The sequence below is a fragment of the Amblyraja radiata genome, chromosome 32, assembly GCF_010909765.2.
Source record: "Amblyraja radiata isolate CabotCenter1 chromosome 32, sAmbRad1.1.pri, whole genome shotgun sequence".
NCBI classification, from domain to species: Eukaryota; Metazoa; Chordata; class Chondrichthyes; order Rajiformes; family Rajidae; genus Amblyraja; species Amblyraja radiata.
The window spans coordinates 16,751,140-16,778,135 of NC_045987.1; the positions used below are offsets into that span (position 1 = coordinate 16,751,140).

The following is a 26,996-nucleotide window of genomic DNA, read 5'->3' on the forward strand; positions in this document are numbered from 1 at the left end:
TCTAGATATGGCGTGGGTTAATTGGGGCAATCCCTGGGTGATTGGCCTACAGAGGTTTGCTGTGCAAGTTTGCTGGTCAGTGATTTGATAGGAACAATTGGGCTTCATGAGGCATGGTACAAAGTTAGCATAATCGCCTTTGAAGAACAAAGAAGAAGCCGGCGTACTATGAGACTTTGTCAGCAGCGTAGATGGCCGCTAGTTGTCCACCTGGGGTATGCAAGCAAAGGATTTCACTGGGCCTTGTCACATGTGACAGTAAAGTATTCCATTTGATTCCATGGTTGGCATAGTTTAATGTGGGCTGAAGGGCCTGTTCTTGGTGTGGTTTTGTTCTACGTTCATTTGCTGATGTGATCATTTCTAGTCCACGACTATTTGCAGGGTGGCACAGCAGTAGAGTTGCTGCCTTACAGCACTTGCAGCGCCAAAGACCCGGGTTCGATCCCAACTACGGGTGCTGGCTGTACAGAGTTTGTACGTTCTCCCCGTGACCGCGTGGGTTTCCTCCGAGATCTTCGGTTTCCTCCCACACTCCAAAGACGTGCAGGTTTGGAGGTAAATTGGCTTGGTATAAGTGTAAATTGCCACTAGTGTGTGTAGGGTAGTGTTAATGTGCAAGGATCGCTGGTGGAGCATGCCTAACGGCAGAGGTCCCTGGAACGAGCATACCTAACTGCAGAGGTCCCTGGAGCAGCTCATGTAGCCTTTTTAAACAGGTTTCTGCAAATTCATTAGGTCAGCATAGTAACATTTACCTGATCATACATCACGGAACAATAAGAACATTCCTTGTTGAAAAAAAAATTATATCCTCCTAAAAACTATCTGCTGTGCTTTTTCCTCTTAAACCAGGGATGCTTGTAGCTAATGGTCTAACATAAATTGTGTTTTTAAAGCTGTTTTAAATCTATTTCAGATTCACTAACAAAAGTAATAAACGTGATGCCCAGAGCTTTTAAGTCTAATTCTTAACATTCTGTCTTTCATCAATGTAGCGGGTAAAATGCTTACTTCAAAAAATTGGACACAGCTGGCTGAGATTTTCATTAAATTATGCTCCACATTAAATATATTAATGTCAACTCTTTGCTTCTAAGACTCGATCTTCTTCCATTAGGTTAGAGGATCTCTGTTTTCTATAAATTTGCTGCTCTTTTCACTTGCACAGTGCACACATGGCACACAGAGGGATTGGATCACCAGGTCTGGACATCACAGTTCTACCCTGAAATCAAAGGACACAGAGTTCTGGAGTAACTCAGAGGGTCAAGCAACATCTCTGGAGAACATGGATCGGTGACGTTTCGGGTTGGGACCAATCTGTCTGAAGAAGGTTCCCAACCTGAAACGTCACCTATCCACGTTCTCCAGTGATGCTGCTTGACCCGTTGAGCACTTTGAGTACTCCAGCACTTTGAGTCTTTTTCATAAACCAGCATCTGCAGTTCCTTGTGTCTCCACTCTGCTCTCTGTTTGATATTTTTTTGGAGGCTTTGGTCTTACCTCTTCCCTGTCTCCATATGATGGGTGAACGATGAATGAAACCATCCTGGCCTTGATGTTCCCAACCTATTCGGGGTCATTTTGATTTTGTCTAATTGAGTAAAACTGATTGCTGCTGCCTCAGGCACCAGTTAGACCTTCGTCCTGATTTTTAGTGAAGTTACTGAAAATGTACGTAGCACTTTCCCCCTTTTACTTTGCTCTCCATTGGCTGTGCTGGGACTCAAGACACTTCACCCACCTTTGCCTGTGTGTGAATGTGTGTGAGTGATTGGTGGTGGTCGGAGGGGCCGTAGGCGCAGATTGGCAGCCACGCTTCCGTCAGTCTGCCCCAGGGCAGCTGTGGCTACAGAAGTAGCTTACCACCACCGAGTGTGACTGAGGAGTGAATGAATAATGCGATGTAAAGCGCCTTGAGTATTAGAAAGGCGCTATATAAATCCCATCCATTATTATTATTTAATAGAAAAGGACAACTCCAATGCCATCCCGATAAAAATGACACTGACAGCTCATGTTTAAACACATGGTTCTAGGGGGCACCAAATTCAATAATTAGTTTGTAGAATGACCATTCCCTGCTTGCTTGTTGCTGCTAACACAATAGGAACTACCGGATTATCATATTTCCTTATTTAATATTAAGTATGACGCATCACATCTGTGAACTATAAAAAAGTTTGTGCCCCAGTTTAGCTTGAAAGAAGTAAACTTGTACATAGTTTGTTTAATATGGAACTGCAGATGCTGGAAAATCGAAGGTAGGCAAAGATGCTGGAGAAACTCAGCGGGTGAGGCAGCATCTGTGGAGCCAAGAAAATAGGCAAAGTTTTGGGTCGAAACCCTTCTTCAGACTGATGTGAGGGTGGGGGTGGGAAGGAGAAAGGAAGAGAAGGAGCCAGTGGGCTGAGAAGGGGAGGGGAAAGTAAGGAAATTAGAGAATTTCTCTAATTTCAGATAGTCCCTACTTTCTCCTCCCCTTCTCAGCTCTCCCTCAGCCCACTGGCTCCTCCTCTTCCTTTCTTCTTCCCGCCCCCCACCCTCACATCAGTCTGAAGAAGGGTTTCAACCCGAAACGTTACCTATTTCCTTCCCTCCACATATGCTGCCTCACTCGCTGAGTTTCTCCAGCATTTTTGTCTACCTTATACATAGTTTGACCAGTTTGGTCAGATTGCACATTCCAGCATTTTAAAGAATGCTTGAATGAGTGAGTGATTCATTAGTTACAGTACATCCAATGATATTGGATCTACTGGCTGAAGGTTTCCAATTTAATTTGCAACTCTTCTATCTATGCTGTTATGAAGATGACCACAATAGTCCTGGCAGTTTTTGTTAGTCTTTACAAATGTTAATGCACATAAAAAAAGGTTTTAACGCTATTTTGCAGGTTGGTTATTTTACCCTTGGAAGTCCCAGTGTTTTTAATAAATCAGTGTTAATAATAAATCAATTCAAACCATTCACCAATTCCTCACAAGTCACTAATATTGGTTTCTGAGTACCCTCATCCTTCTTGTTATATTACACGGACAATCTGTCATAATGCTCACACCAAAGGTAGCCACACTTCTAACTGCAAAGAGCAAAGGGAGAAGCGCAGGCTCTCTAAATGAGCAATTATGTTTAGATTTGCAGTCACTTTTAACTGCAAGTGTCTAGACGAGGAGAGTCATCTGTGTTGAAAAAGAGGATGAAAGAACTACATCAGGGCTTGAACTTATGAAAACGTTTTAAGTTCCGCCTTTCTACACAATGCAGTTCCCCAGTGAAAATCCTCATTTTCATTTAAACTTCCCTGCAGAAGTGTGGTGCAGTCGTTGACGAGGTGCCCATACATTAGCGAGCAGGTTGAAGAGAGTATGCGTAGGAAGGAACTGCAGATGCTGGTTTAAACCGAAGGTTGAAGGGTCTCGACCCGAAACGTCACCCATTCCATCTTTCCAGCGATGCTGCCTGACCACTGAACTGTCATGAATTTATTGAGCATGGAAACAGGCCCATCAACGCATGAAAATACTTGGCTAATAAAGTATTGTGATTGTGATTTTGTGTCTACCTTAAGTTGAAGAGAGTGATTGTACTACCTCTCTTGAAGGACAAAACATTGCGTTGAATAGGGCGTAAGCTTGCAATCAAGTCAAGAGCTATTTATGCTCAAGTGATTAATTTGGTGTTACGAAAATTTACCTACCAGGAAAGAACAAAGGAAAATGAAGGACACGAAGTAGAAATAGGCAAAATCGCTTCCACACTCGTCTCTGTCTATGCCCGAACGAGGATCACATGGGCTTTTACTCAAACATGCCAGCATTATTTCTTGCCAGCCTTCACCAGTGGCACTCCTGCAGATAAAAGATACATTTGAAATATTGTTAATATATAGCTGCATTTTTTTCCCCCTCAGTATTATTTATCTGGAAGTACCAAAGCTTAGCTTTTTCCACTGCTTCATGTGAACAATGTGGCAGCAATTAATTTTCATCCAGCTTTATAATATCAAATTAATCCAACCATTAATGTCCTGCCGCACGTAAGGAAGGATGTCAAAGTCTAGGGGCAGGGAGCGAGATGTTTTTACCAAGGATGAGCAACTCCAGTTACAAGGAAGGGCTGGAGATTCCAAGACTAATCTATTTGAAGTATAAGGGGGACCCAACAGAGATATTCCAAACTATGGAGGGCTTTGAAAGGGCAGTGGATGGAGTCTGCTTCCTTTTCTGGTCTGTAGCCAGAAGTCAGAGAGTCAAAATAAAAGGAGCAGGAAGGAAATGAAGACAGTGTTGGCCCCGACTCCCAGACCCACATAGACAAGGCAAATTAAATCTGGAATGCGGAACTTGAATAGACAGTGGAAGCAGATTTCACAGGATCGTTCAAAAGGCACCTGAAGATGTACTTGAGCAGAACTAATTCGTGGGATTAAGGTGAATCAAATTGCTGAGTTAGTTCAGTTTAGTTTAGAGATACAGCGTGAAAACAGGCCCTTCAGCCCACTGTGTATGCGCCGATCAGTGATCACCCCTACAGTAGTTCTAGTGCATCACCTTACCCTCTGCCATAAGGTCATAAGTGATAGGAGCAGAATTGGGCCATTCGGCCCATTGAGTCTTCTCCACCATTCAATCATGACTGATCTATCTCTCCTTCCTAACCCCATTCTCCTGCCTTCTCCCCATAACCCCCTGTCACCCTGCCAGTTGACTGCCTGAGGCCGCTATAAAGGCCTTGGACTCGGGGGCTGGAGGCCTCTCGCCACTCAACAAACAATCTTAGAGGAGCTGACAGTCACAGAGTGGTGAGTGCCAGCACTAGTAAAAGGGCCGGGAGATTTGAGCTGAGGGACTCATCTTACCAACAAGGGAGCTGCCTGGTGTTGGCTGGCTCAACAACAAGGGAACCACACTGACAATTCAGTCACCCACATTCTAACCTGGAGTTATCCCCTACAACTCACAGAGTATGTACTTCTGTTTTCAAGAGTGATTTGTCTAGTCCTACTTCATTGCATTTTCTTCCTTCAAATACTCATCCAGTTGTCCTTTGCAGACTACAACTGGACCTAGCTTACTGCCCCATCCACCCTCAGCTACCCCCAGAAATACAACCCACACCTCAACCACTTTCTCCGATCACTTTTGGCTCTTTTTGTCAACTTGTCCTTATTCCATGCATTTTGGATCTTCTGCTGAGGGGCATAGTTTCCCTGCGTGTCCAGAAAATGAACCAATTGAAAGCAAGAAACACAAAGGGTGGTGGGTGTATGGAACAAGCTGCCAGAGGAGGTAGTTCAGGCTGGGATTATCCCAGCATTTAAGAAACAGTTAGACGGGTACGTGGATAGGACAGGTTTGGAGGGATATGGACTAAGCGCAGGCAGGTGGGGCTACTGTAGCTGGGACATGTTGGCCGGTGTGGACCGCTATAAAGGCCTTGGACTGGAGGCCTCTCGCCGAAGGGCCTGTTTCCCCACTGTATCACTCTATGACTCTATGACTCAAGAAGTTGGATGTTCTCACTTTAAACTTTGTTGGGAATATATCCAATTGCAAATGTAGGATTGGAGGCGATGTACAAGAAGTGGAATTTGAAACCTGGTGTGAATTCTCCCTTCTATTTTCAAGAACCTGTCAAGTGTATTAATGAATCCCATGAAAAACAATTAGAAAATTGGCAACTTCAATTTCTTTTGATATTGAGATGTGCAAGCAGTTTGTGTTTTGATAATGCAATAACTTTGCATGCGAGCAGAGCTTCAGCTATTTTAGACTTGTTAAAGGCCTGGCAGAATAAAATGAAACTACGTCATATGCTTTGGAGAAGCATAAATTCAGATAGCACTTTAAAAACTAATTGTAGATATTACTAAAGGGCCTGTCCCACTTGGACGGCCTAATCCACGAGTTTAGAAGACCCTAGATGAGTTGAAAAAAATGTCAAGGTCGTGTTGACTCGCCAAAGTAAAAAACCTCCCACGACCTCCTATGACTATATTTACGACCTCCTACGACCCACCTCGACCTCAGTCTTCCACACCTAATACCAACTATGACTAGCTACGAGTGGAAAATGATCACATGATAAAATGATGTCATGTTTGCATTTTTTTTCTCGGGCCAGTTACCGACCTACGACTACTATCACGAGTAAAAAGTATCAATTTTTTCCATGCCAGACTTTCCATTTTTTATCAGGCTGGAAAAAACGCCGCGACCTACTTGAGGCCACGAGTACGCGGAGACCACTCACAAGCATGAGGAAGGGTTACGAAGACCTCCTACGACCTCGTGGCGACCATGCTGCGAGTATGAGCCAAGGGCAAACTTGACAGAGGTCGCCAATTAGGTCGTGAAAGTGGGACAGGGGCTTTACTCTCAAAAGATCCATCACTTCAAATGGTTGGGTCTAGTTGACCTGCCATAGCAAGAGTTTCCAACATGATTGTTCCTTCATATTTCCCATCTGCACCTGGAGCTCTGCTCCAGAATATTGCAGAGAATTAACTATGGAAAATTTTGGCAGGCTGTTAAATCACTCAGCTCATCAGAGTTCTCTGTACACAATTTAAATGCCTCTGAAATCATCATTCTGTGCAACAATTGTACAAACTACTGAAGCCAAAAATCTAAAATCAAATTCATGTTAGAAATACCCAGCAGTTAAACAGCATCTAAGGAGAGTGAAACAGGATCTATGTTTCAGTTCAATGTTCTTTTTTTGTTTTCTGACGAAAGGCCTCTGATTTAAATTATTGGAGACTGGAATCTGAAGTAACACACAATCTGCTGCATGATCACAGAAGGGTCTCCCATTCCTTCTCTCCAGAGATGCTGCCTGTCCCGCTGAGTTACTCCAGTTTTTTGTGTCTATCCTCTAATTGATTGATTGCTGACCTATACTATTATCTGAGGTAGACACAAATGCTGGAGAAACTCAGCGGGTGCAGCAGCATCTATGGAGCGAAGGAAATAGGCAACGTTTGGGGCCGAGGTTTCGCTGAGTTTCCCGCTGAGTTTCTCCAGTATTTTTGTGTACCTTCGATTTTCCACCATGTATTATTATTTGGTTCTCTATCCACAATTTCTGCCTGATATGTAGCATGGTCCCACTATTTTCTGCTTCTCTTCCTGTACAATAACCAGTGGCTGATCCTCCAAATCTGACCTATTGAATTATGGATTCCCATGATGCTGGACATCACAACAAGCTTAGACTTGGGAATCCATAACTTAATAAGTCAGAATTGTTGTCTGATCCTACTTCACTGCTGGTTAAATGAAACGTTAATGTGGCAGCAATCATTTTTGCTCCCTGGTGCTAAATATAGATGGGAACATCAGCCACTGCTTGCCTTACCCCTGCACACACTGTTCGCTCTCAGCTTGTGAATACCACTGGCATTCACGGTTGATTCCTAATTGCCCCTGGATTGGATCCACCTGTCTGAAGAGGGCCCCTCATCTGTCCATTCCCTCCAACAATGCTGCCTGACTCATTGAGTTCCTCCAGCACTTTGTGTATTGATCAGGATTCCAGCATCCTGCTGTTTCTTGTGCCACCATTTGCCTGGTCTTTTTTTTGTCTCATCAACCATGTTGATCTCCATTCCTTTTACCTCAGACTCTCAATAAAAAAAACCACCAGGAAATCTTAGTAATAATTAGTACATTCACATCAACACTGTTGACAATTCTCAGGTGCTGCAATTCATATGTTGGGACTGATCAGAAAGATCATGTTTTTGGAACAATTTAACATAAGCTGGAGTTAACACTGGTCGCAACTGCCCTGGTATTTGGGAACTATCTTACAAAGCAACATATCTTATTTTCGATTATTTTACCTGAATAAAAGCATTACTGCTTGTAGGAAGGTCCTAAAATTGTTGTGACGATTAATTGCACTATCATCATCCAGCGCAATGTTGCCAAATACCTTGAAAAGACAAAACAAATATTTTCATGAAAGCGATGCCTTTGATTTAATTGCATTAATTTGCGTTTATATGGTTTTATTCGAAAAAGCGAAATAGTTTTGTCGTTTGTAATGTTACTTAACGAGAAATGGTCATTAAATATTTCGCTTTGCAGTTGTGCCAGTTAATTTATATGAAATATGGCGGCAGGTGAAATGAATATTGCTTCAGATTTTTGTAGATTTGACTGCAATCATCATCCTTCTCTTTGCAATAAACCTGAGTAGAGCTTTTAACGATAGTAACTGCACTGACCTGCATTCCAATAATAGCATAGATGAAAAACAGCATTGCAATCAGTAGACAAACATACGGTAATGCCTGCAAAAGAAATGTAAAATAAGCCACAGTGAAAAACAGGATCCCGGTGAACATCTGCATTATTACATTGTGCTTCGGTGATGAGGAGTTTTTCCAAGCAGAAATTAATCAAGATTGGCCTTTAACCAACTCAGATTTAGAGTGCCAGGTGATCTCAGTCAGACATGCACAACTTTTCCTCTCTCTATCCCTCCCCCACCCAAGTCGCACCAGCTTCTCGTTTTTCCCCAACAAACAGCTAACAATGTTTCCTTTATCATTGTAACATTTTTGCATATCTTTCATTTATTGTTCTTTATTCTCTACATCATCGTCTATATCTCTCGTTTCCCTTGCCCGTGACCTTTAGTCTGAATAAGGGTCTCGACCCGAAATGTCACCCGTTCGTTCTCTCCAGAGATGCTGCCTGTCCCGCTGAGTTACTCCAGCTTTTTGTGTGTTTCTCTTCGTTCACAACCTTGGGATGGATTGTCAGGGTGTATGTTGACAGGCTGTTTTCTTAAACTGGAGAAGTCAGAACTGGTGTGGGGTTGGGGGGGGAGAGAAAGAGTGGGGGTGTGACTAATCTCAGGATGAGCTGTTAACCATTTAGAAATGTGTTGATTGAGAAACTCAGCATATATGCCCAAGGCTGCGATCAATGGGTATCATACACTAATATCTTAGATTAGCACAAACAGGTCCTTCATCCCGTCGAGCCTGCGCCAACCACCGATCCCCGTACATTAACACGATCCTAAACACCATGGACAATTTACAAATTACAGAAGCCAAATAAACCTACAAACCTTGACTTCTTCGGAGTGTGGGAGGATATAGGAGCACCCGGGAAAACTCATGCAGTCACGGGGAGAACGAACAAACTCCATACAGACAGTTCCCGTGGTCAGGATCGAACCCCAGTCTCCGGCCAAAGCGCAAGAACCAATTTGGCCGGACTCCCGCTCCCAATTCTCAACAAACCCAATGTGCTCTGCCCAGGACATTAATGCTAACGCCAATTCCTCTGACCACCAAACAAGTTGTTGGTGAACTATTGCAGAACATTGTAATCAATCTAAATCTACAGAAAATTAGTGAGTTCCCAATTAACACCAAGTTTAAATTCATTGCCAGCTCTTTCTTATTTTCCTGCTGCGTTGACTGCATAAGAGAACAAGAGTACCACAAGGCTCCTAGCCCATCACGCCTGCCCCACTGTTCAATATGATGAGCGCCAGTCTACTCCTTTTCAGTGCTAGTTCCCCATGGCCCTCAATTCATGAGTCTTTCAAATACTTGCCTATCTTCACCCTAAATATATCTAACAATCTGGTTTCCACCACCCTTGATGGCAGCGAATGCGGAGACTCCCTCCCCTCTGAGAGAAGACATTTCTTTGCGCCTCAGTTTCAATGGCCGTCTTTTTATTTTCTAGCTATGTTCATGCCTCTCCCCCTGTGTGTAAACATCTCCACATCTCCAGTGTGCTTTTCTGGAATGGTGCTGAATGCAACTGAACAATAATTCCAGCAAGTGTACTTCAGCAGCTGAAACATCCACAAGATAAGAAGCACTTACACTCTTGCTTAAAGATTGCACTGAACAATCCATTTAAACCACCACTTGTGTTTATATTCTCTGACATTTATACTCGGATATTCATGCATGCCAAGTTAACGCAGTCAGGATTTTACATAAAGCCATAAACCAACATTAGATTCGGTTTGATCTAATGCAAGAATGTTTCTTTACATCATTCTGCCCACCTCAGTCCGAGGATTTTTACATTTTTTTCAATACTTATCTGGGCAAAACACCAATAATGCCAAAATCCGATTCACTCTTGCGAGAATAAAAGCAAACATGGAAAAGTATCAGGGATATTTAATAGCAGTATTTCTTTCTTGTATCGCAACTAATATCAACGTGAAGAAGGAACTTGACATTTTGTTTGATTTCATTTGAGAAAATAAGCATCAGCTGAAGTGGATTTTAAATCCAAGTCTCCACTGGGAATGGGCTATACCCACAGTCCGATTATTTGTTCATTTTGTGAACTTTAGTTAGAATTATCCATCGTAATTACAGAGAAATTCAATACTGCCAAATGTCTAAGTTGGAAAGGGTGCAGAAGAGATTTAACAGGATGTTAGATAGACACCAAATGCTGGAGCAACTCAGCAGGTCAGGCAGCATCTCTGGAGAAAATGAATAGGTGACGTTTCAGGTTGGAACCCTTCTTCAGACTTTGGAATCTGAAGAAATGTCACCTATTCTTTTCCTCCAAAATACTGACCTACTGAGTTACTCCAGCATTCTGTGTCTATCTTCGGTGTAAGCCGACATCTGCAGTTCCTTCCCACACATTTCAGCAGGATGTTACCTGGCTTGTGGGCCTGAATGATAGGGAGAGGATGGATAATCTGGGACCTTTTTCTTTGGAGTGGAGGAGGCTGTGGTGTGAGCTTACTGAGGTGTAAAAGATCATGTACGGATAAAGTGAACGCTCACAGTCTTTTTCCCAGGGTAAAACATTCTAAAATTAGAAGGCGTGACGCTTAAAGTGAGGGGGGGGGGGGCAACTTAGGGGCAACTTTTTCACTAAGAGGGTACACTGTATTTGGAATGAGATGCCCGAGAAAACTACAGAAGCAGAATCAATTATGACTTTTAAAAGACATTTGGACAGATATATATGGATAGGAAGGAACCAAATGCAGATAAATGGTATAATGTAATAAAAAGGATCTGCAGATGGCGGTGCTGGCTCGAAGGGCCGAATGGCCTTCTCCTGCACCTATCTTCTATGTTTTCTATGTTGGTTTATACCAAAGTTAGACACAAAATGCTTGAGTAATTGAGCCAGTCAGGCAACATCTCTGGAGAAAAATGGATAGGGGCCGTTTCGGGTCGGGATCATTCTTCAGACTCATTGTAGTGGTAGGGGTTCCCTGATTGGCCAATTATTGGCTGGAGACAGTGAGATCTCAAGAAGGATACATCATTGTGACTAGTTAACTGATGTTTAGTGAAGAAAAGGGGGTGGGGGAAGGGGGAAAGGAGGGGTGGGGGGAGGAGGGGGTGTGGGAGTAGAAGCGGAGGGAGGTGTATGTAGAAGTTAGTTACAATTAGAGAATTCAATGTTAATATTGCTAGGTTGTAAGCTGCCCAAGCAAGATATGAGATGCTGTTCCTCCAATTTCTTTGACAGTGGAGCTGGTCCAGGACATAAAGGCCATCGTGGGAATGGGAAGGGAAGTTAAAGTGGTTAGCAACCAGGAGTTCTAGTAGACCATGGTAGACTCCCTCTCCCATCCCCCACTAAGTCAATTAACCAGTTCCACAGATCGCAAAGATGTATCTCTCTTGGGATCACACCATCTCTGGCCAACAGTAAGCCTATCAGGGAACCTCCTTGCCCGAGGTCCTCACTTGCCAACCCAAATTTGTCCTAGTGTTTTGCTCGCTTGCAGTTGTTCTGCTGCACTTCTCCTCCCCCTGCCACCACTACAGTCAGTCTGAAGAAGGGTCCTCACCTGAAATGTCACCTATCTATTTTCTTCAGGCATACTGCATGACCCTCTGAGTTACTCCAGCATTTTGTTGCTATCATTGCAGGTAAATGTTTCTAGCCAATTTGGTCAGCATGGACAGGATGGGCCAAAGAACCAGTTCCTGTGCTGTATAGGTCTATGACTACATGACTAGATCTGCTGCTGAGAATTGCTTTGGAAAGCATGAATCGCGAGGTGCAACTGACAAGGATTAGCATCCCCCTTGGTTCATTATGTTTTCCTTTTGTTCTGAACAAGAGGTTGGTAATGGTGACCATGCCTCACTGAGATTCCCTATGTGGAATGACACAGTCAATTTCTTAAAGATCTGATTGCTCAAGTTGTGATATTTACATGACAACCTGCTATTTTACACTCATTAAATGAAAGGGTTTGAAATATCCATTCGCCTCCTGTCAAATAATATCAAACAATTGGAAGTTTTGGCAAAAAGTTCAAGTCACTTAAAAAGCCACCATGGATACTCGTTAATTCTCCTCGTACTGGCCCAAACTGCAGCTACTAACCAATAGGTGGTGCAATCACACAATAAGAGGCACTTCAGGGCAAAACAGTATTGAGTGTGGTTAAACACCAAATGATTAACTTTAAAATATAAAGTTACAGAGAACCGGAACTAATAAAGGTATTGAGAAATGGAACAAATTAAGTTGATTGTCACGTGTATAGAGGTACAGTGAAAAGCTTTTGTTGCGTGCTTACCAGTCAGCGGTAAGACAATAATGGGGCAATAGTGAGAAATGAAACAATTACAATACAATACAATACAATACAATTCAATTTATTGTCATTTGGACCCCTTGACCCCACCCCATTCCTTCACTGCAACCCATTGCTAGGTTTACGCGCGTCTCCATGCATGTTATTCTAAATGCTATCCCTCAAGGAGAGGTGCACTGCTGATTAGTTTCTGGTTGCCCCCAATATTCTGAGACGCACCTTAAAAGATTGCACAAATGTCCAGAGCAGAATACGGATGGTGTATCCCTGGCGGAGGAGCTTGATGAGTCGTGCTGCTCTGAATAACCGTAGAAAGCTGAGATTGATAAAGTTATGCTGGCAAAAGGAAAATGCATGAGATATAATATCCAACAACACTCAGAACCGTGACGTTACACTGGTCATAATCTAATATCCTTTAAAGGAACACACAACGTGATGTTCTATTTGCAGTATCTACTCATTAAATGAAAATGTTATCTGAATTGGTTAATTTCCAGAGGTTAAATGCAGATGACCAACCAATTTTTTAAAATTTCCTTTTCAACACTCTCCTAAATGGCTGTAATTTGGACAAAAGTTTCCTTTTCAATTGATGTCACAAGACCACGTTAAGGGCAATTCGAAAATTTACAGAATGCATTAGTGTCAGTGTTAAAACAGGAAGAAACATTAGCACATGCCTTAGGCATATTCCAATGCCTATTCTAAGTCAAGAGTAATTTTTGCAATTTACATATGTAGATTAAGTGTTAATGGCATATTCACATAATTATGGACGATATTAACAGTTTACGCAGTGATGCTAAAAGCAGGATTTTTTCCCCTAAATGTTATTAATAATCCTACAAACATTAGACCTCACTTTTACCCTCCACTTTTATCCAGACGTTAAATTTTGATTTCTGATGATGAATGCTAGACTGCTCGTCATCTGGCCATTACACCAATGGGAAATTAACACATTGTCGCAAACTGGAGTACAGAACAATTCATAACATTGCATCGTTGCAGTTCACGAATGGTGCAAGTGCGAATAGGCATCTCCTTACTGAGGTCTCTGAAGACACTCCCTTGCAATCCTGGAGAATGGAGATAATATTTCTGGCAAATTTAGCCCCAGTTTAACGTTTGAAAGCAGTAAGTAAATTACAGACCTCTTGTGTAGGTGAACTGACAGAAATACTAGTTTAGCTCACAATCGTATCGTTGGTCCATGAAATGAGATGGATTTTGAAGACAAAGGCATGAAATTGTCTGGAAAAGTTGAATTTCAGATGGTAGAAGTGAGTGACTATGTTCCCTTGGCAGCCAGCATGCTACCGGTGACAGAGCATTTGGTGAAACTCAAGTGCCTGTTCTAGTTTAGTTTAGAGATACAGCACGGAAACAGGCCATTCGGCCCACCGAGTCATCATCGACCCGTGATCCCCGCACATTAACACTATCCTACACACTAGGGACAATTTACACTTACACCAAGCTAATTAACCTATAAATCACCATCAATCAACTCCTCTTTGGAGCATGGGAGGAAACCGAAGATCTCGGAAAAACCCCACGAGAGAACGTATAAGCTCCATATAGACAGCACCCGTAGTTGGGATCAAACACGGGTCTCCGGCACTACATGTGCTGTAAGGCAGCAACTCTACCGCTGTGCCACTGTGGCAGCAGTATACATCACATACACCAACCCAAGGTTGCCTATGCCTGCAGGAAGGGGATGGACTAACTTGGCAAAAAAAATTCTAAATCCAATTGATGCAGAAACCAATTTGTAATCAGGGAATAATTAAATGTATTTACAGATTATGCCAACGTAGGTAGTATCAAAGAACTAGTTGCGATTAGTTTGGCATTATAGAATTGCTGGTATAAAAACATCATTGAATTATAGGACGAAACACCATAGGCTGCTTTGAGCTCTTTCATGTCAACCAAAGTCTCAGAGAATCATGTCAATGCACTTAAAGCAGAGTTTGACAGACGTTAAACTTCCAGATCAGCATTTAAAGACCTGTTGCGTGGGTGAAAATGGTCTTTGTCACATTTTACAGCAAAACAGGAACTACTTCGTCAAAATATGAGCAACTATTTTGTTCGAAGGAATGAAGCGGCAGCAACACTGGGGTGATTACATCTGCCTGAACTGCAAGAAAAATGGGAAGAGGACTGGACTGGCAAAGTTAAATGAACCACAAAACAAAAATGTGACAACCATGCACACTTCATAAAGGCTCAATGATAGTTATTATAATCTTAGTTTATTGCATTGCATTTTTGTTGTTTATTGTGCAGTAAATATTGTTATTGTTGCTATAGTTATTGTTATATGACTACTAATTGTATTGTATTGTATTGTGTGGGATTTTGGTTAGTTGGGCTCGTCCCACTTTAATTTTGGTTCCTATTGACAAATATTGCATTGGGGACTTATTTTGTGTCGCGCAAAAAGTCTCCTGGAGGACACATCTCTAAACCAAGACACGTGGAGACTGCATGTTGAGTTACCTGCTACCTACCTGATTATTACCCATATCCCAGAGTGACTGGAGTAATTCAATACCAAAAAACCGAGGATGACACTTTGTTCCTTCATAACTTAGACTCTGCTTTCTCCCATATAAACTAAATCCTGAACATATCCAATGCAAATAATTATGCAGTTCTTCTACCTGGGACATCAAGCACACATTGCCTGTGTTCTGACAGGAATTTTTGAACCCTCAAAATTCTTTATTTATATTTAAAGTTTGTTTGACCAGCTTAAGTCAACTTTTAGACTGAGCTTTGCTAGTCTAGAACTCTATGGTCAATTCACCAGATATTGCAAAGATCCAAATAAATTATTTAGTTTTAACTAAATAGAATTGCTGCCTATGTCAAGCAGACTTCCAGCTTCTCGTGCTTTTTAACAGTTTTACTTTCTTCTTGAATAAAGTTCCCATCGGCAGCACTAGATTCTAGAAGGCACAGTTGAATCACACTTGTGGTTACCAGCACTCCTTCGAAAACAGGTTTAGATTTAGGGCATTCTCTCCTGTTTTTCGCAGATCTGAGTTTTTGCTTATTTTAATATTTGGGGTGTGAATGGAATGCAGAGAAAGGAATCTGACTTCAGAATGGATCCAGTATTCTCTACCCGCACCCCTCTCTTTGTAATGAAGGAGAGATTCGCAACAGTTGGCTGGTTTGGGTTGGATCCTGCCATGGATGGACGGGGGGGAATTGTTGGAAAGGATTTGCAGAGATTCGGGGAAAGGAGGTTGCACAAAGTGCCCATGATGGCGTTTCATTGTCAACTCCCGAATGGGAGATTGGAACCTTTCAGTTCATTTTTCGGCAAGGGGGAAATGGAAGATCGTGGAAAAATACAATTTGATGTTGTGAGTTCGAGTGGGAATATATCTCTCTCCATTTACATTAGGGAATTTGAAATATAATTATACTTTCAGCTGAAATCTGTGACCGGAATTAAAAGGGCATCTAACGGCAGCAGCTAAATCAATGCTAATTTCAGTAAATGTCAAATGTTAAATCTTGTCACCAACAAAGGTTGGTGACAAGAAAACTGTGTCAATCCCAGAATTAAATAATGTTTTCAGATGAGAGATCCAGAAGGCATGTCTGATTGAGGTAGACCATGTCAGAGCTTGGGGACAATTGTCTGTCGGCTTGGGACAGGAGTTCCCTAATCATCACTTGCTCCACCGCAGGCAATTGGATCCATGTAATTATAGTCCATCCCCACACAGAGCCCCCAGCCCCTTTGGGGAAATGCTAAGCTCGTTAATGGACTGAGACAGATTTTACATCCTTTATTACCCTCGGAAATGCCTGCAGAATTTCGGAAAAGTCAGCTCATTCTTTTTTATTTTGCCTAATTGGATATGTTAATGGCCAGTGAAAGTTCAGGCTAAAACTGCCTCCTGAGGATTGAACCAATGGCTCTGGAGCCATGGGGCAGCAGCTCTGCTAGTTGCACCACTGTGCTGCTCCTGGGCCATTGGTTGAGTGGCTGTGAGATGGAGCCACTGGAGAACACATCACGTCTGATCTCTCATTCAAGAAAGGTTCTCAATCTGAGGGAGGGTTCAAACCCGATACGTCACCTATTACTTTTCTCCAGAGATGCTGCCTGACCCACTAAGTTACTCAGAATTTTGTGTGTCTCTCTCTCTCTCTCTCTCTCTCTCTCTCTCTCATTCAAGGCCTGGGCCTCATTCCTGCCTCTCATAGTAGAGGCTAAAACTACCTCATGAGATAGATCATGTTGTGAGGGTGAGGAATGAAAAATTATCCAAGAACTTTCTGATCTTAATGTTAGTCCAACTATCCAGTCCTGCTCTTCACTTGCAGCCATCCATTGCATTTTAGATCCCATGTCATGGAGTTATGCAGCAGAGAAACAGGCCCTTCAGCCCACCCAGCCCATCAGCCATCTAACTACATTAATCCTATAATAATTGCATTTCATTCCCCCCATATCCCCATCAACTCCCTACCAGTCGCTGCCAGCCATTTACACTGGGGGCAATTTCCAATGGCCAATTAACTTTCCGAATCGCACGTCATTGGGTTGTATGAGGAATCCGGAGTATCCGGAGGAAATCCACGCAGTCACGGGGAGGACTTTCAAACGCCACACAGACAGCACTGGGTGTCGGGATTAAACCAGGGCCTCTGGGGCTCTGCCAGTGGCACTGCCATGTTGCCCTCATACACCCTGGGCCAGTGGTTGAGTGGCTGGGAGATGGAACCACTGGAGAACACATTACACTTGATCTCGCATTCAAGGCTTGGACCTAATTTTTGCCTCTCAAGGATGAATGTCCTAAGGACTTGATGGCTGATGGGCTGTATGGGTTAGATGGGCTGAAGGGCCCGATTCCATGCTGTATAACACCATGACATTTGACAGAAACATGATTTAGGAAACATTATTTGAGGATATTGCTTGTCTCCAGGCAAGCATCTGTGCATTAGTAAACCCTCAGTTACATGAGAGGTCCAGAGGCTGCTTCTTCACTGGCCTCCTTTAAACTCGGCATCTATTTTAGTTCTGTTTGATATTTAAACACGACACCAGGGCTCTGCCGCTCGGGCTGAGACTTGTTCTTTAGTTTTGAGATACAGCATGGAAACATACCCTTCGACCCACCAAGACCATGCTAACCATCGATTACCCATGCACAATGGCCCATAAACTACCTATCGTTTACCCGTACTCTACCCGTACATTCGGAGCGCAGGTGCATGGTTCCTTGAAGGTCGAGTCGCAGGTAGATAAGGTGGTGAAAATGTCTTTTGGCACATTGGCCTTCATCAGTCAGAGTATTGAGTATAGAAGTTGGGAGGTCATGTTGCAGTTGTATAAGACGTTGGTGAGACCGCATTTAGAGTATTGTGTTCAGTTCTGGGCACCATGTTATAGGAAAGATAATGTCAAGCTTGAAAGGGTTCAGAAATGATTTACGAGGAAATTGCCAGGACTAGAGGGTCTGAGCTATAGGGAGAGGTTGAGCAGGCTGGGTCTCTATTCCTTGGAGCGCAGGAGAATGAGGGGTGATCTTAAAAAGGTGTATAAAATCATGAGAGGAATAGATCGGCTAGATGAACAGAATCTCTTGTCCAGTGAAGGGGAATCGAGGACCAGAGGACATAGGTTCAAGGTGAAGGGGAAATATTTAATAGAAATCTGAGGGGTAACTTTTGTGGAACAAGCAACCAGAGGAGGTCGCTGAGGCTGGGACTATCCCAACGTTTAAGAAACAGACAAGTCCATGGATAGGACATGTTTGGAGGGATATGGACCAAAAGCAGGCAGGTGGGACGAGTGTAGCTGGGACATGTTGGCCGGTGTGGGCAAGTTGGGTCAAAGGGCCTGTTTCCACAATATGTCACTCTATGACTAGTTCTATATCCCGCACACTCGGGGCAATTTACAGAAGCCAATTAACCTACAAACTCGCACATCTTTGGAATGTGAGAGGAAACTGGAGCAGCTGGAGAAAATAAATGTAGTAACAGGGAGAACGTACAAACTCCGCACAGACAGCAACTTTAGAAAGGATCGAACCTGTATCTCTGGCTCTGTAAGACAGCAGCTCTACCACTGTGCCACTATTTTAATTGATCGGTATTTCTGACAAGAGTTGTGAGTTTATCTGCTTTGAATTAAGTTGATAAAAAGATGCAACATCTCCGAATTCTTCTTTCCGTTGTAAGGGATGATCATGTCAAATCTGAAGCACCTCATCTCATTTGAATTTTCCCAGTGTTTCTCTGGAGTAATTGTCTCTCAGGAGCTGGTATGAATAAAAACCAACAGGAGAACTATTCAGGGAGATGGATATGATTGAGCGGAATTGAAGTGAGCAGTTCAGGCAGGGCAGTCAGTTAAACTACAAAAGTTAATGTATGAGCAACCTCTACATCTGCAACACACTCTGTACCTCCTGCAATCCAACCTTTTCTGAAATAAAATCAACCCAATTACCTAGTTAAAAATTATCTAAAGTTAATACAAAATAAAAAAGGTTAATTCAAATCACTAATCTGATCACTTGAAAGTGAATGATTTGCTACAATTAGGGAGGTCTCCTGTAAGGCAAATACATTTGTCCATTTCTCTTTCTGACACTCTTTGTCTTTGTTTTTTTACTCCCATTTTTAATGACATTTTTATTGAAATTAAAGTAGGAGGTTTCAGGGAACAGCTCAAAGTCTCCACTAACCAAATGCTCTGAAACGGGCCAATATGCTTGCAAAGTTGGAACTGCTAAAATGGATGCCACACGCACTCTTGCACCTCAGAACATGGCAACAAAACGAACAACCTTCACTTCTTTTTGTTAGCACCAAGTCAAAAAGAATGGCAAATTAAAAAGCAAAGCAATTGCAATCAAAAGATTTCATAAATCGATGAAACCAACCAGTTTCTACATGTTGATGTTGATCATGGGTGATTGATGTTGGCAATATGCAAAGAAAGATTGTTGATTTGTGTGGAATGTGAGCAGCAGGTGCAGGACACATACAGACGGATACATGGTTTTCGTTTTGTGTGTTGATTGGATGGCGTGATTCGGCAGACCGTTGGAGAAAATAAGAACAAAAAACAAGAGGAGGTGAGAAATCAGATGAGCAAAACCAAACCTGGTGAAACAAAGCACAATGCCACCCGAGTCAGATCACCGTCCAGCACGTCAGTGTTAGAGCTCACGACCTTTAATGCCATGCTAAACACACAACCTCGTAAACAATCAGAAGGTGGACATATGTGAGAGTTACCAGGATGAAATCAATAGCAAATTAAGGAGCGACAATTTTTATTCAACCATGGCAACATACGATGATGAATGGCAATTTTATAGTTGAATAGACACAATGCATAAAGCTCGCAGGTCCGAAAATCATATCGGGTTTTTTTTTTAACAATTTATAGTATTTCAAGCACATCAATAAAAAGATTTATTTTTTTATTGAGGTACAAGACTCCTCATTGCACTTTTTATCCAAGTAATTATATTACTGCACTGAGGGCACATTAAATCACTAACCCTTATTACAACCGGGGCAATGTTGGAGTAATCTATTTTACATTACATGTATTGAAGTCTACATTTATTTGGCAGTACACTGTTATGGACGGAAAATATCATTCAGCGGCTGGGCTGGGCTGGGCTGAGCTGGGCTGGGCTGGGCTGGGCTGGGCTTGGCTTGGCTTGACTGCTCAGGAACAGGGCAGAAAGGTCAACAGTTTTGACGATGTCTAAGTTAGTGGAAAACAAGAAAGCTCTCTGACTCCATTTGTCAATCTGCCTTTCTCCCAGTGAAGCTCTGTCCCTGGAGCGAGCCCCTCAAAACATAGCCTGCTCACTCAGCAGAATTGCGTTAAGATGAATTCCAAAAAGAGAATGGGGAGGTGGAAACCCTTGACAAGCTCAACGGTATAAACATTGAGCTCTACAATTCCACCCCACTTCCCCTCTCTTTCCTGTTCCCCCCACCCATCCATCCCAGTCACACCCACTTTTCCCACTATCTCACCCGCATTTCCGTCCACCCTTCTTCCAGCCTCTACCCCATCCCCTTCTACCTACATCCCTCCACCTGGCTTTACGTTTCACCCCTCCTCTCCTTATCTGACACTCCTTTTCTTCTCTCGCCTTTGGTCATCCATCTGCCAACCAACCCCCTCCCCCTCTTCCCCCCTCACCTGTATCCACCTTTCACTTGTCAGGCTTTGTCCCAGCCCCACCTCTTTTTGCAGCTTTCCCCTCCCTACTACAATCAGTGTGAAGAAGGGTCACAGCCCAAAACGTTACCTATCCCTATGCTCCAGAGATGCTGCCTGACCCGCTGATTTACTCCAGCACCTTGTGTTTTACTTACAATGACCAAAGTCCAGTCCTCGGGGCATTGATATTAAGTTAGCGTTGACTGTGATGCTACCAGAGTCAAAGATCACTGTTGCTCATGATCTATGGCCAAGTCGGAGGTGGTCTTGCCTGCCCTCCCCACACTAATAAACTGCATGCCATCTCTTGGAAGTGCCTCCAAAAAAGGACGGGAATTGTTTTAATTAAAAAATAAATGTAACCCTCATACAAAGTAGCTCTTAATGAAAGGGACGACGAAATAAAATAATCTAATTTCAATCTGTTTCCAACTAATTGTCAGTCATAAATGATTATTCAACGTAATTGAATGGAGAATTGTGGCACCAAAAGAAATGTACCAACAAACATTAGAATAAATGTGGTTTTGATTTCATGAATATAAATGTATTGTTTATCATTTACTTCTGATTAATAAACAATACAGATTCCATGTACTGTAGGTTTGATGCAAAAAACAAAAATCAGGAAATACTTTAACTTCAAGTCATGTTAGTGAACCATATCAAACATTAATGATTGAAGCAACACATATAACATAATATCTTTTCCTTTGCTCCATAGATGCTGTTGCACCCACTGAGTTTCTCCAGCACTTTTGTCTACATATAACAGGGAGCTGGGTCATCTGATGGACAGCCTATTTTGTTGCCCATTTATCAGAACGTGCAAAAAATAATGTTCAAGTGATCTGGCATATGTTGATTTGACCTCGCTTAAAATAAAGATGCCTTTAGATTAACGTCAGCAATTTTACCTGTTAAACTGCAAGAAAGACAAGTTGCAATACAAATCAAGAACAAAAAGATGCCAAAACGTGAAGACGAGGGGTGTCAAACAAAAGCACCTCTCTCTTAGTTGCCGATTGCTTTTTTCAACAGTTTTGGCTTTTCCATCCCAGGTAGGAATCCATTTTGACCCATTGAGTCTGTTCTGTCTCACAAAGAAATCCCATCCCCAAGTAATTTTTCCTTCTTGCCTATTCTCCCATCAACAACCCCGACTGTGAAGAAGGTGATAGTTTACTACTCACCTAATGTATTCGGGGAAGTTTGCAGCAGTCAATGAACCTCACAACCCAAACACCTTTGCAACGTGGGAGGAAACCAGAGCATCCAGCGGAAACACACACTGACACAGGGAGAACATTAAACTCAGCATAGACAGCACCCGAGGTCAGGACTGAACTCAGGTTGCTGAAGCTGTATGGTAGCCTCTGTGTTGCCCTTTCCTTATTTATTTTTATTACTTGGCAAGGTGTTAGTTTCGTTTGTTTTTTTTCTTCCTTTTTGTCCATTCTGCCCACACCACGTGTGACACCCCAGAGGAAGAACAGGTACCCATGACGCCTCCATGTGATTGCTGACTGACATCTGATGGCTCTGTGGCCTCATCTCTGGGTAGGACCTGGGGGAGGAGTAACCTCCCGTCCCAGCCTGCGTTCCGCAGGAGAAACATTCACGTTCCTGTGGCGGTTTCATGGAGCTCCCTCCAGTCTTATCTGAGAGCTTTCACCTTCTTCACAGTTTGACCTAGTTTGCCTAATGTATAAAGACTCAGTGTGAGCAAAATCTGAGAGAGGGCTATATGTATATATGTATGTAGTTTTGTTTGTTTATACTATTCTTATTCTTTAGCACTTTGGCCAACGAGAGTTGTTTTTTAAATGTGCCATATAAATAAATGTGACTTGACTTGACTTGACAAAATCGTTCATTTACAGTGACCACGCTTTGCCCGCTGATGTTAAAAAGATTTATAGTGTGGGGATGTATCCCTGGCTCTGTAATTAAATGACGTGATTATTATCACTGATGCTGTTATTGTTTTTGTGACGGTATCTCTAAAAAGTTAACAATTATAATTGTACATTTTTAGAATATTTAAGATTATAAAAAGATGACTGAAGTTAAAGCAATCGAGGGTATTAATTAAATTAGGTGGGCCCTAAGGCGCTAAACAGCTAAACAAGATGATGACCCACCATAGACACCAACAGCAAGGGACTGCTAAGGGCGCAAGCAGTTAATATTTAGGCAGTGCTTTGTAATTGTGATCGTGTAAAAAAATTATAAACAAAAAAATAGTAAGGAATGATATGACAACTTTTTGTCAATGAAAAAAGATGCAGTGTTCACCGATAATGTGGAGGCGACTTGCTACAGGCAGGTCAGCACATCCTTTGTGATGCAGGTACCTAGGTGCACAACCAGGGTGGAAAATGCTTGCTCTTTACCCTTCCATATAATCGGTTTCCAGCGCTGCTGCTCCACACTGAGGCCTCTTCTGCAGAGACTCGGGCATTCAGTACTCACCAAGTACAGACTGGGAATTGGCTGGAGCATCTGGACAGCTCCCAACTGGCAGTCAGGCCGGAAGCAAATTATACCAACAAATATCGATCTGTTTTGTGGAAACATGCTGACAAAACACTGCGGTGTTACCAGTTAAGCAGCTCCCTGGCGAGTCCAAGTCCAGGAAATGGTTCGTTATCAATTGCCTTCAGCTTTAAACTATTGTTTTCAGATTGGCATGAGGACAAGAACTATTGTGTCAATGATTTTCAAAATGTATTGTAGTTCGAACTAAGCCATGGCTGTGCACCATTGATTCAAAATGATCAAAATCCAAGCTCTGTGGACCAGAGGCCAACACCCACTGAGATCAAACTTAACCTGGGATAAAACAAACCGCAAGAAAACAACCTTCCCCTTCAAATAAGGGCAACATCAACCAACAAACTGAAGCTGGAAATTACAATTGAAAATGTTGATTGACAAAAATTCGATCGAATTCTTCTGCATCATCAAGTGAGGAGTCTTGCAAAAAGCATATTAATGTTCGTTCACTAATACCAGCAACAACAATTTGCAGCATTTTGTTTACAGCGCTTGGTGCATTCCACTTAATCGTGGTGAGCCCCAGGGCTTTGTTGTGGGTGAGGACCTCGACAGCATCAAACCATCTGGAGCCTTTTCTGATGTGTTCCGTGTATCAATCTGAAACAGTGGCAAGCTCTCTTGAACAAGCCATGGGCCAGATCCCGAGGAGGAGGTCTTTTCAGATTCCCTTTGAGCAAAGTGGATAATAACTCCACCCGAAGCCTAATTCTTGGTGCTTTTGTGGCGCAAATCCAGCATTGAAACGGATTTGAGATCCTAACTCTTGGCGAAGAAATTAAATGGCAATCTCTGCTCGCCAAAGGGAAAGCTTTTGTCGTTCTACCCACTAGGATGGTTCCCAATCTGTTGCCTATAGCGATTTGAGGAAACAGGAATGCAGCCTTTGCAACAATCCATTTGTCCAGGCGCATTCGGTGCTTATGGATTCAGTAATGGGAATGGGAATGGGTGGGACATGGAGATGGATGCGAGGCAGAGAAGATTGCAAAACAATGTAAAATTGTAGAAATTACTCACCACCAGTTCAGTGACTAAAATATCAGTTATACTTCCCAGTACAGTTATAAAGTCAAACACATTCCATGCATCACGGAAGTAATTCTATGGGAAAGATATGGAGGAAATCAGCATTGAATTGTCAGTGAACAAACTTCCATCATTGTTAGCATCACACAGAGCTACCCGACAGTTTGTGTAGACGCTACCCCACTTATGAAACCGTGTTGGTTTCGCTTCCATTGATAATGGCGGCGTGATGTTAAATAGCCTCAAGTACCCACTGATGTTGGGACAACCCTACAGCAATAGGCTCCCTCAGGCTCTGCTGCTGTTGTTCAGCTTTACTTGGGTCAGTGTCTGTAATACAGAGGGTCTATAACAGTGTGCTTTATGGTTTGACTTGGGCCAAATAGGCAGCTTCCATGCTGCATGATAGTGGAGATGTGCAGAGATTAGTGGGCCAGGGCCTGCCTTCCTTCAATTGCATTAAGCAATGGGTCCTCCTGACTTTTCACATCCATCGAGGCTTTGGCTCAGGCATTAATTTGTCAGCGTGCACCCACACAGCAGTGAGTTGACCTCTCTGCGTACATTCAGGTACTGACCAAATCAAATCTACGCACATCTTTAAGAAAATGGAGTTCCTAACTGGATATGTAGATAGGGTGGCCAAGAAGGCTTTTGGCACATTAGCCTTCATCAGTCAGAGTATTAAGTATGGAAGTTGAGAGGTTATGTTCCAGTTGTACAAGATATTAGCAAGGCCACATTTGGAGTATCGTGTCCAGTTTTGGTCACTCTGTTATAAGAAAGATGTTGTCAAGCTGGAAAGGTTGCAGTGAATATTTACAAGGATGTTGCCAGGACTCGAGGGGTTGAGCTAGAGGGAGAAGTTGAGCAGTCTAGGACTTTATTCCCTGGAGCTCAGGAATGATGAGAGGTGATCTTTTAGAGGTGGATAAGACCATGAGAGGAATACCATGACAGTAAATCCACAGTCTTTTACCCACAGTGGGGGAATCAAGAACCCAAGGACGTAGGTTTACAGTGAGGGGGAAAGTTTTAATAGGAACCTGAGGGAGAACTTTTTTTGTGATGGTAGGTATATGGAACGAGTTGCCAGAGGAGGTACTTGAGGCAGGTAATATCACAACATTCAAAAAACAGTTGGACAGGTACATGGATAGGGTAGGTTTAGAAGGATATAGGCCAAATGCAGGCAGGTGGGACTAGTGTAGATGGGGCATGTTGGTTGGCCTGGTCAAGTTGGCCAAAGGGCCTGTTTTCACACTGCATGACTCTACGACTCTATAACCCTATGTAAAAAAAACATTCCTTATTTGGATCAATATGGTTGCAAAACTTTCCTTATTGTTAAGTGAGAACTGTACTGTACAAAGTAACGTACCAGAATACCAAAGGCAATAAGCTTCAACACACACTCCAAGGAGAACAGAAATGTGAATAGTATGTTCAGGTATAGCAGCATTCTGTCATATGGTTCAGGAGCATTATAGAACTATATATTAAAAGTAAAAATAAACAGGAATTAGTCTCAATCAGTTGGAGAATTTGAACAATAGAATCAGTAAGGTTAGAAATGAAATAACTCAAGAACAATAACCCAGAACAGAATTTGTGTGTTTGTCATTGACACACTATTCCTGTGGACTCGATTAAGTTATCCCATGCAACAAGTTGACTGTTGCAATCAATGCATTATTCGCTGATGTTTAATTCATCCACAAATGCACACAAAATGCCAACTGCTGCTTTCCCTAGCTTTGGGTTTCAATACTAAGTATACCCTTCTGCACAAAACAACCTATTAAGTGGGTTCATTTTCTGATGTTCAACTTTGCTCAGCTCTCTTGTTTCATGGATGGCACAAATGCGTCCTTCGTTCTTACACACCATTGTTCATAATGGTCCACGTGAGGTCACTACCGGTGACTTTATAAAGCAGTCGGCTGACCAGAAATAACAAAAACTGGCAAGCCCTGCTTGAGAAGCTGCACTGGAGAGGTTGCAAAGGAGATTTTATGGGAATTGTGCAAGGACTGGAATAACGTTGCAAGAAAAAAATAATTGACTAAAAAGGCAGTACATCACATTTGAAGGCCCACGATTCCCAGAATCTGAAATAAGTGCTAAATGGTGAGGTTGCAGACACTTGGACAGATACATGGGTAGGGAGGTTTGAGAGGTCTATGGGCCAAATACAGGATAATAGGACTGGCCCGATATGCCAACTTGGTTAATGTGGACGGGGTGCAGAAGAACTGCTTTCGTGCTGTACAGCACTGGGCTGGGAAGCTTTATTTCAACCAGGTACGAAAAGACGAATAGCCTCTTTTTGCGTCATTATCCTTCTGCAATTAATCATTTATCTTTTTCACCCTCAATGCACTTGTGCCAAACTTGTGCGATGGGATGTGGCTTATGCAGAAGTAGATGACATTTGTAGATAGCTCATAATACAATGCAAGTTTTTAAATAATTATTGGGTCATAATGATATTCAAATCTATTTTTTATTGCTTAATATTATTGATAGGGGTATAAATGTTTTATTTATTTAATAGCTCACAATTCATTATTTTACGATT

At 42.4% G+C, this 26,996-nt stretch overlaps 1 protein-coding gene and 1 long non-coding RNA gene across 2 annotated transcripts in view; one reads left to right on the forward strand and one right to left on the reverse strand.

Annotated features, from left to right (window-relative positions):
- Positions 1–26,996, reverse strand: part of cacna1b (calcium voltage-gated channel subunit alpha1 B) — a 499,280-nt gene that overhangs the window by 46,332 nt on the left and 425,952 nt on the right. Inside the window, exons 34-40 of the mRNA XM_033049244.1 lie at positions 25,797–25,907; positions 24,407–24,490; positions 19,521–19,526; positions 12,802–12,918; positions 8,240–8,305; positions 7,853–7,944; positions 3,704–3,854 (exon numbers count right to left, since the gene is read on the reverse strand). Coding sequence (XP_032905135.1) covers positions 3,704–3,854; positions 7,853–7,944; positions 8,240–8,305; positions 12,802–12,918; positions 19,521–19,526; positions 24,407–24,490; positions 25,797–25,907 — 627 coding nt within the window. The remainder of the gene's footprint in view (positions 1–3,703; positions 3,855–7,852; positions 7,945–8,239; positions 8,306–12,801; positions 12,919–19,520; positions 19,527–24,406; positions 24,491–25,796; positions 25,908–26,996) is intronic.
- LOC116990999 lies at positions 10,679–23,276 on the forward strand. The gene is made up of 3 exons (XR_004416680.1): positions 10,679–10,775; positions 11,348–11,352; positions 23,267–23,276. It is a non-coding gene; the product is annotated as an uncharacterized LOC116990999 (long non-coding RNA).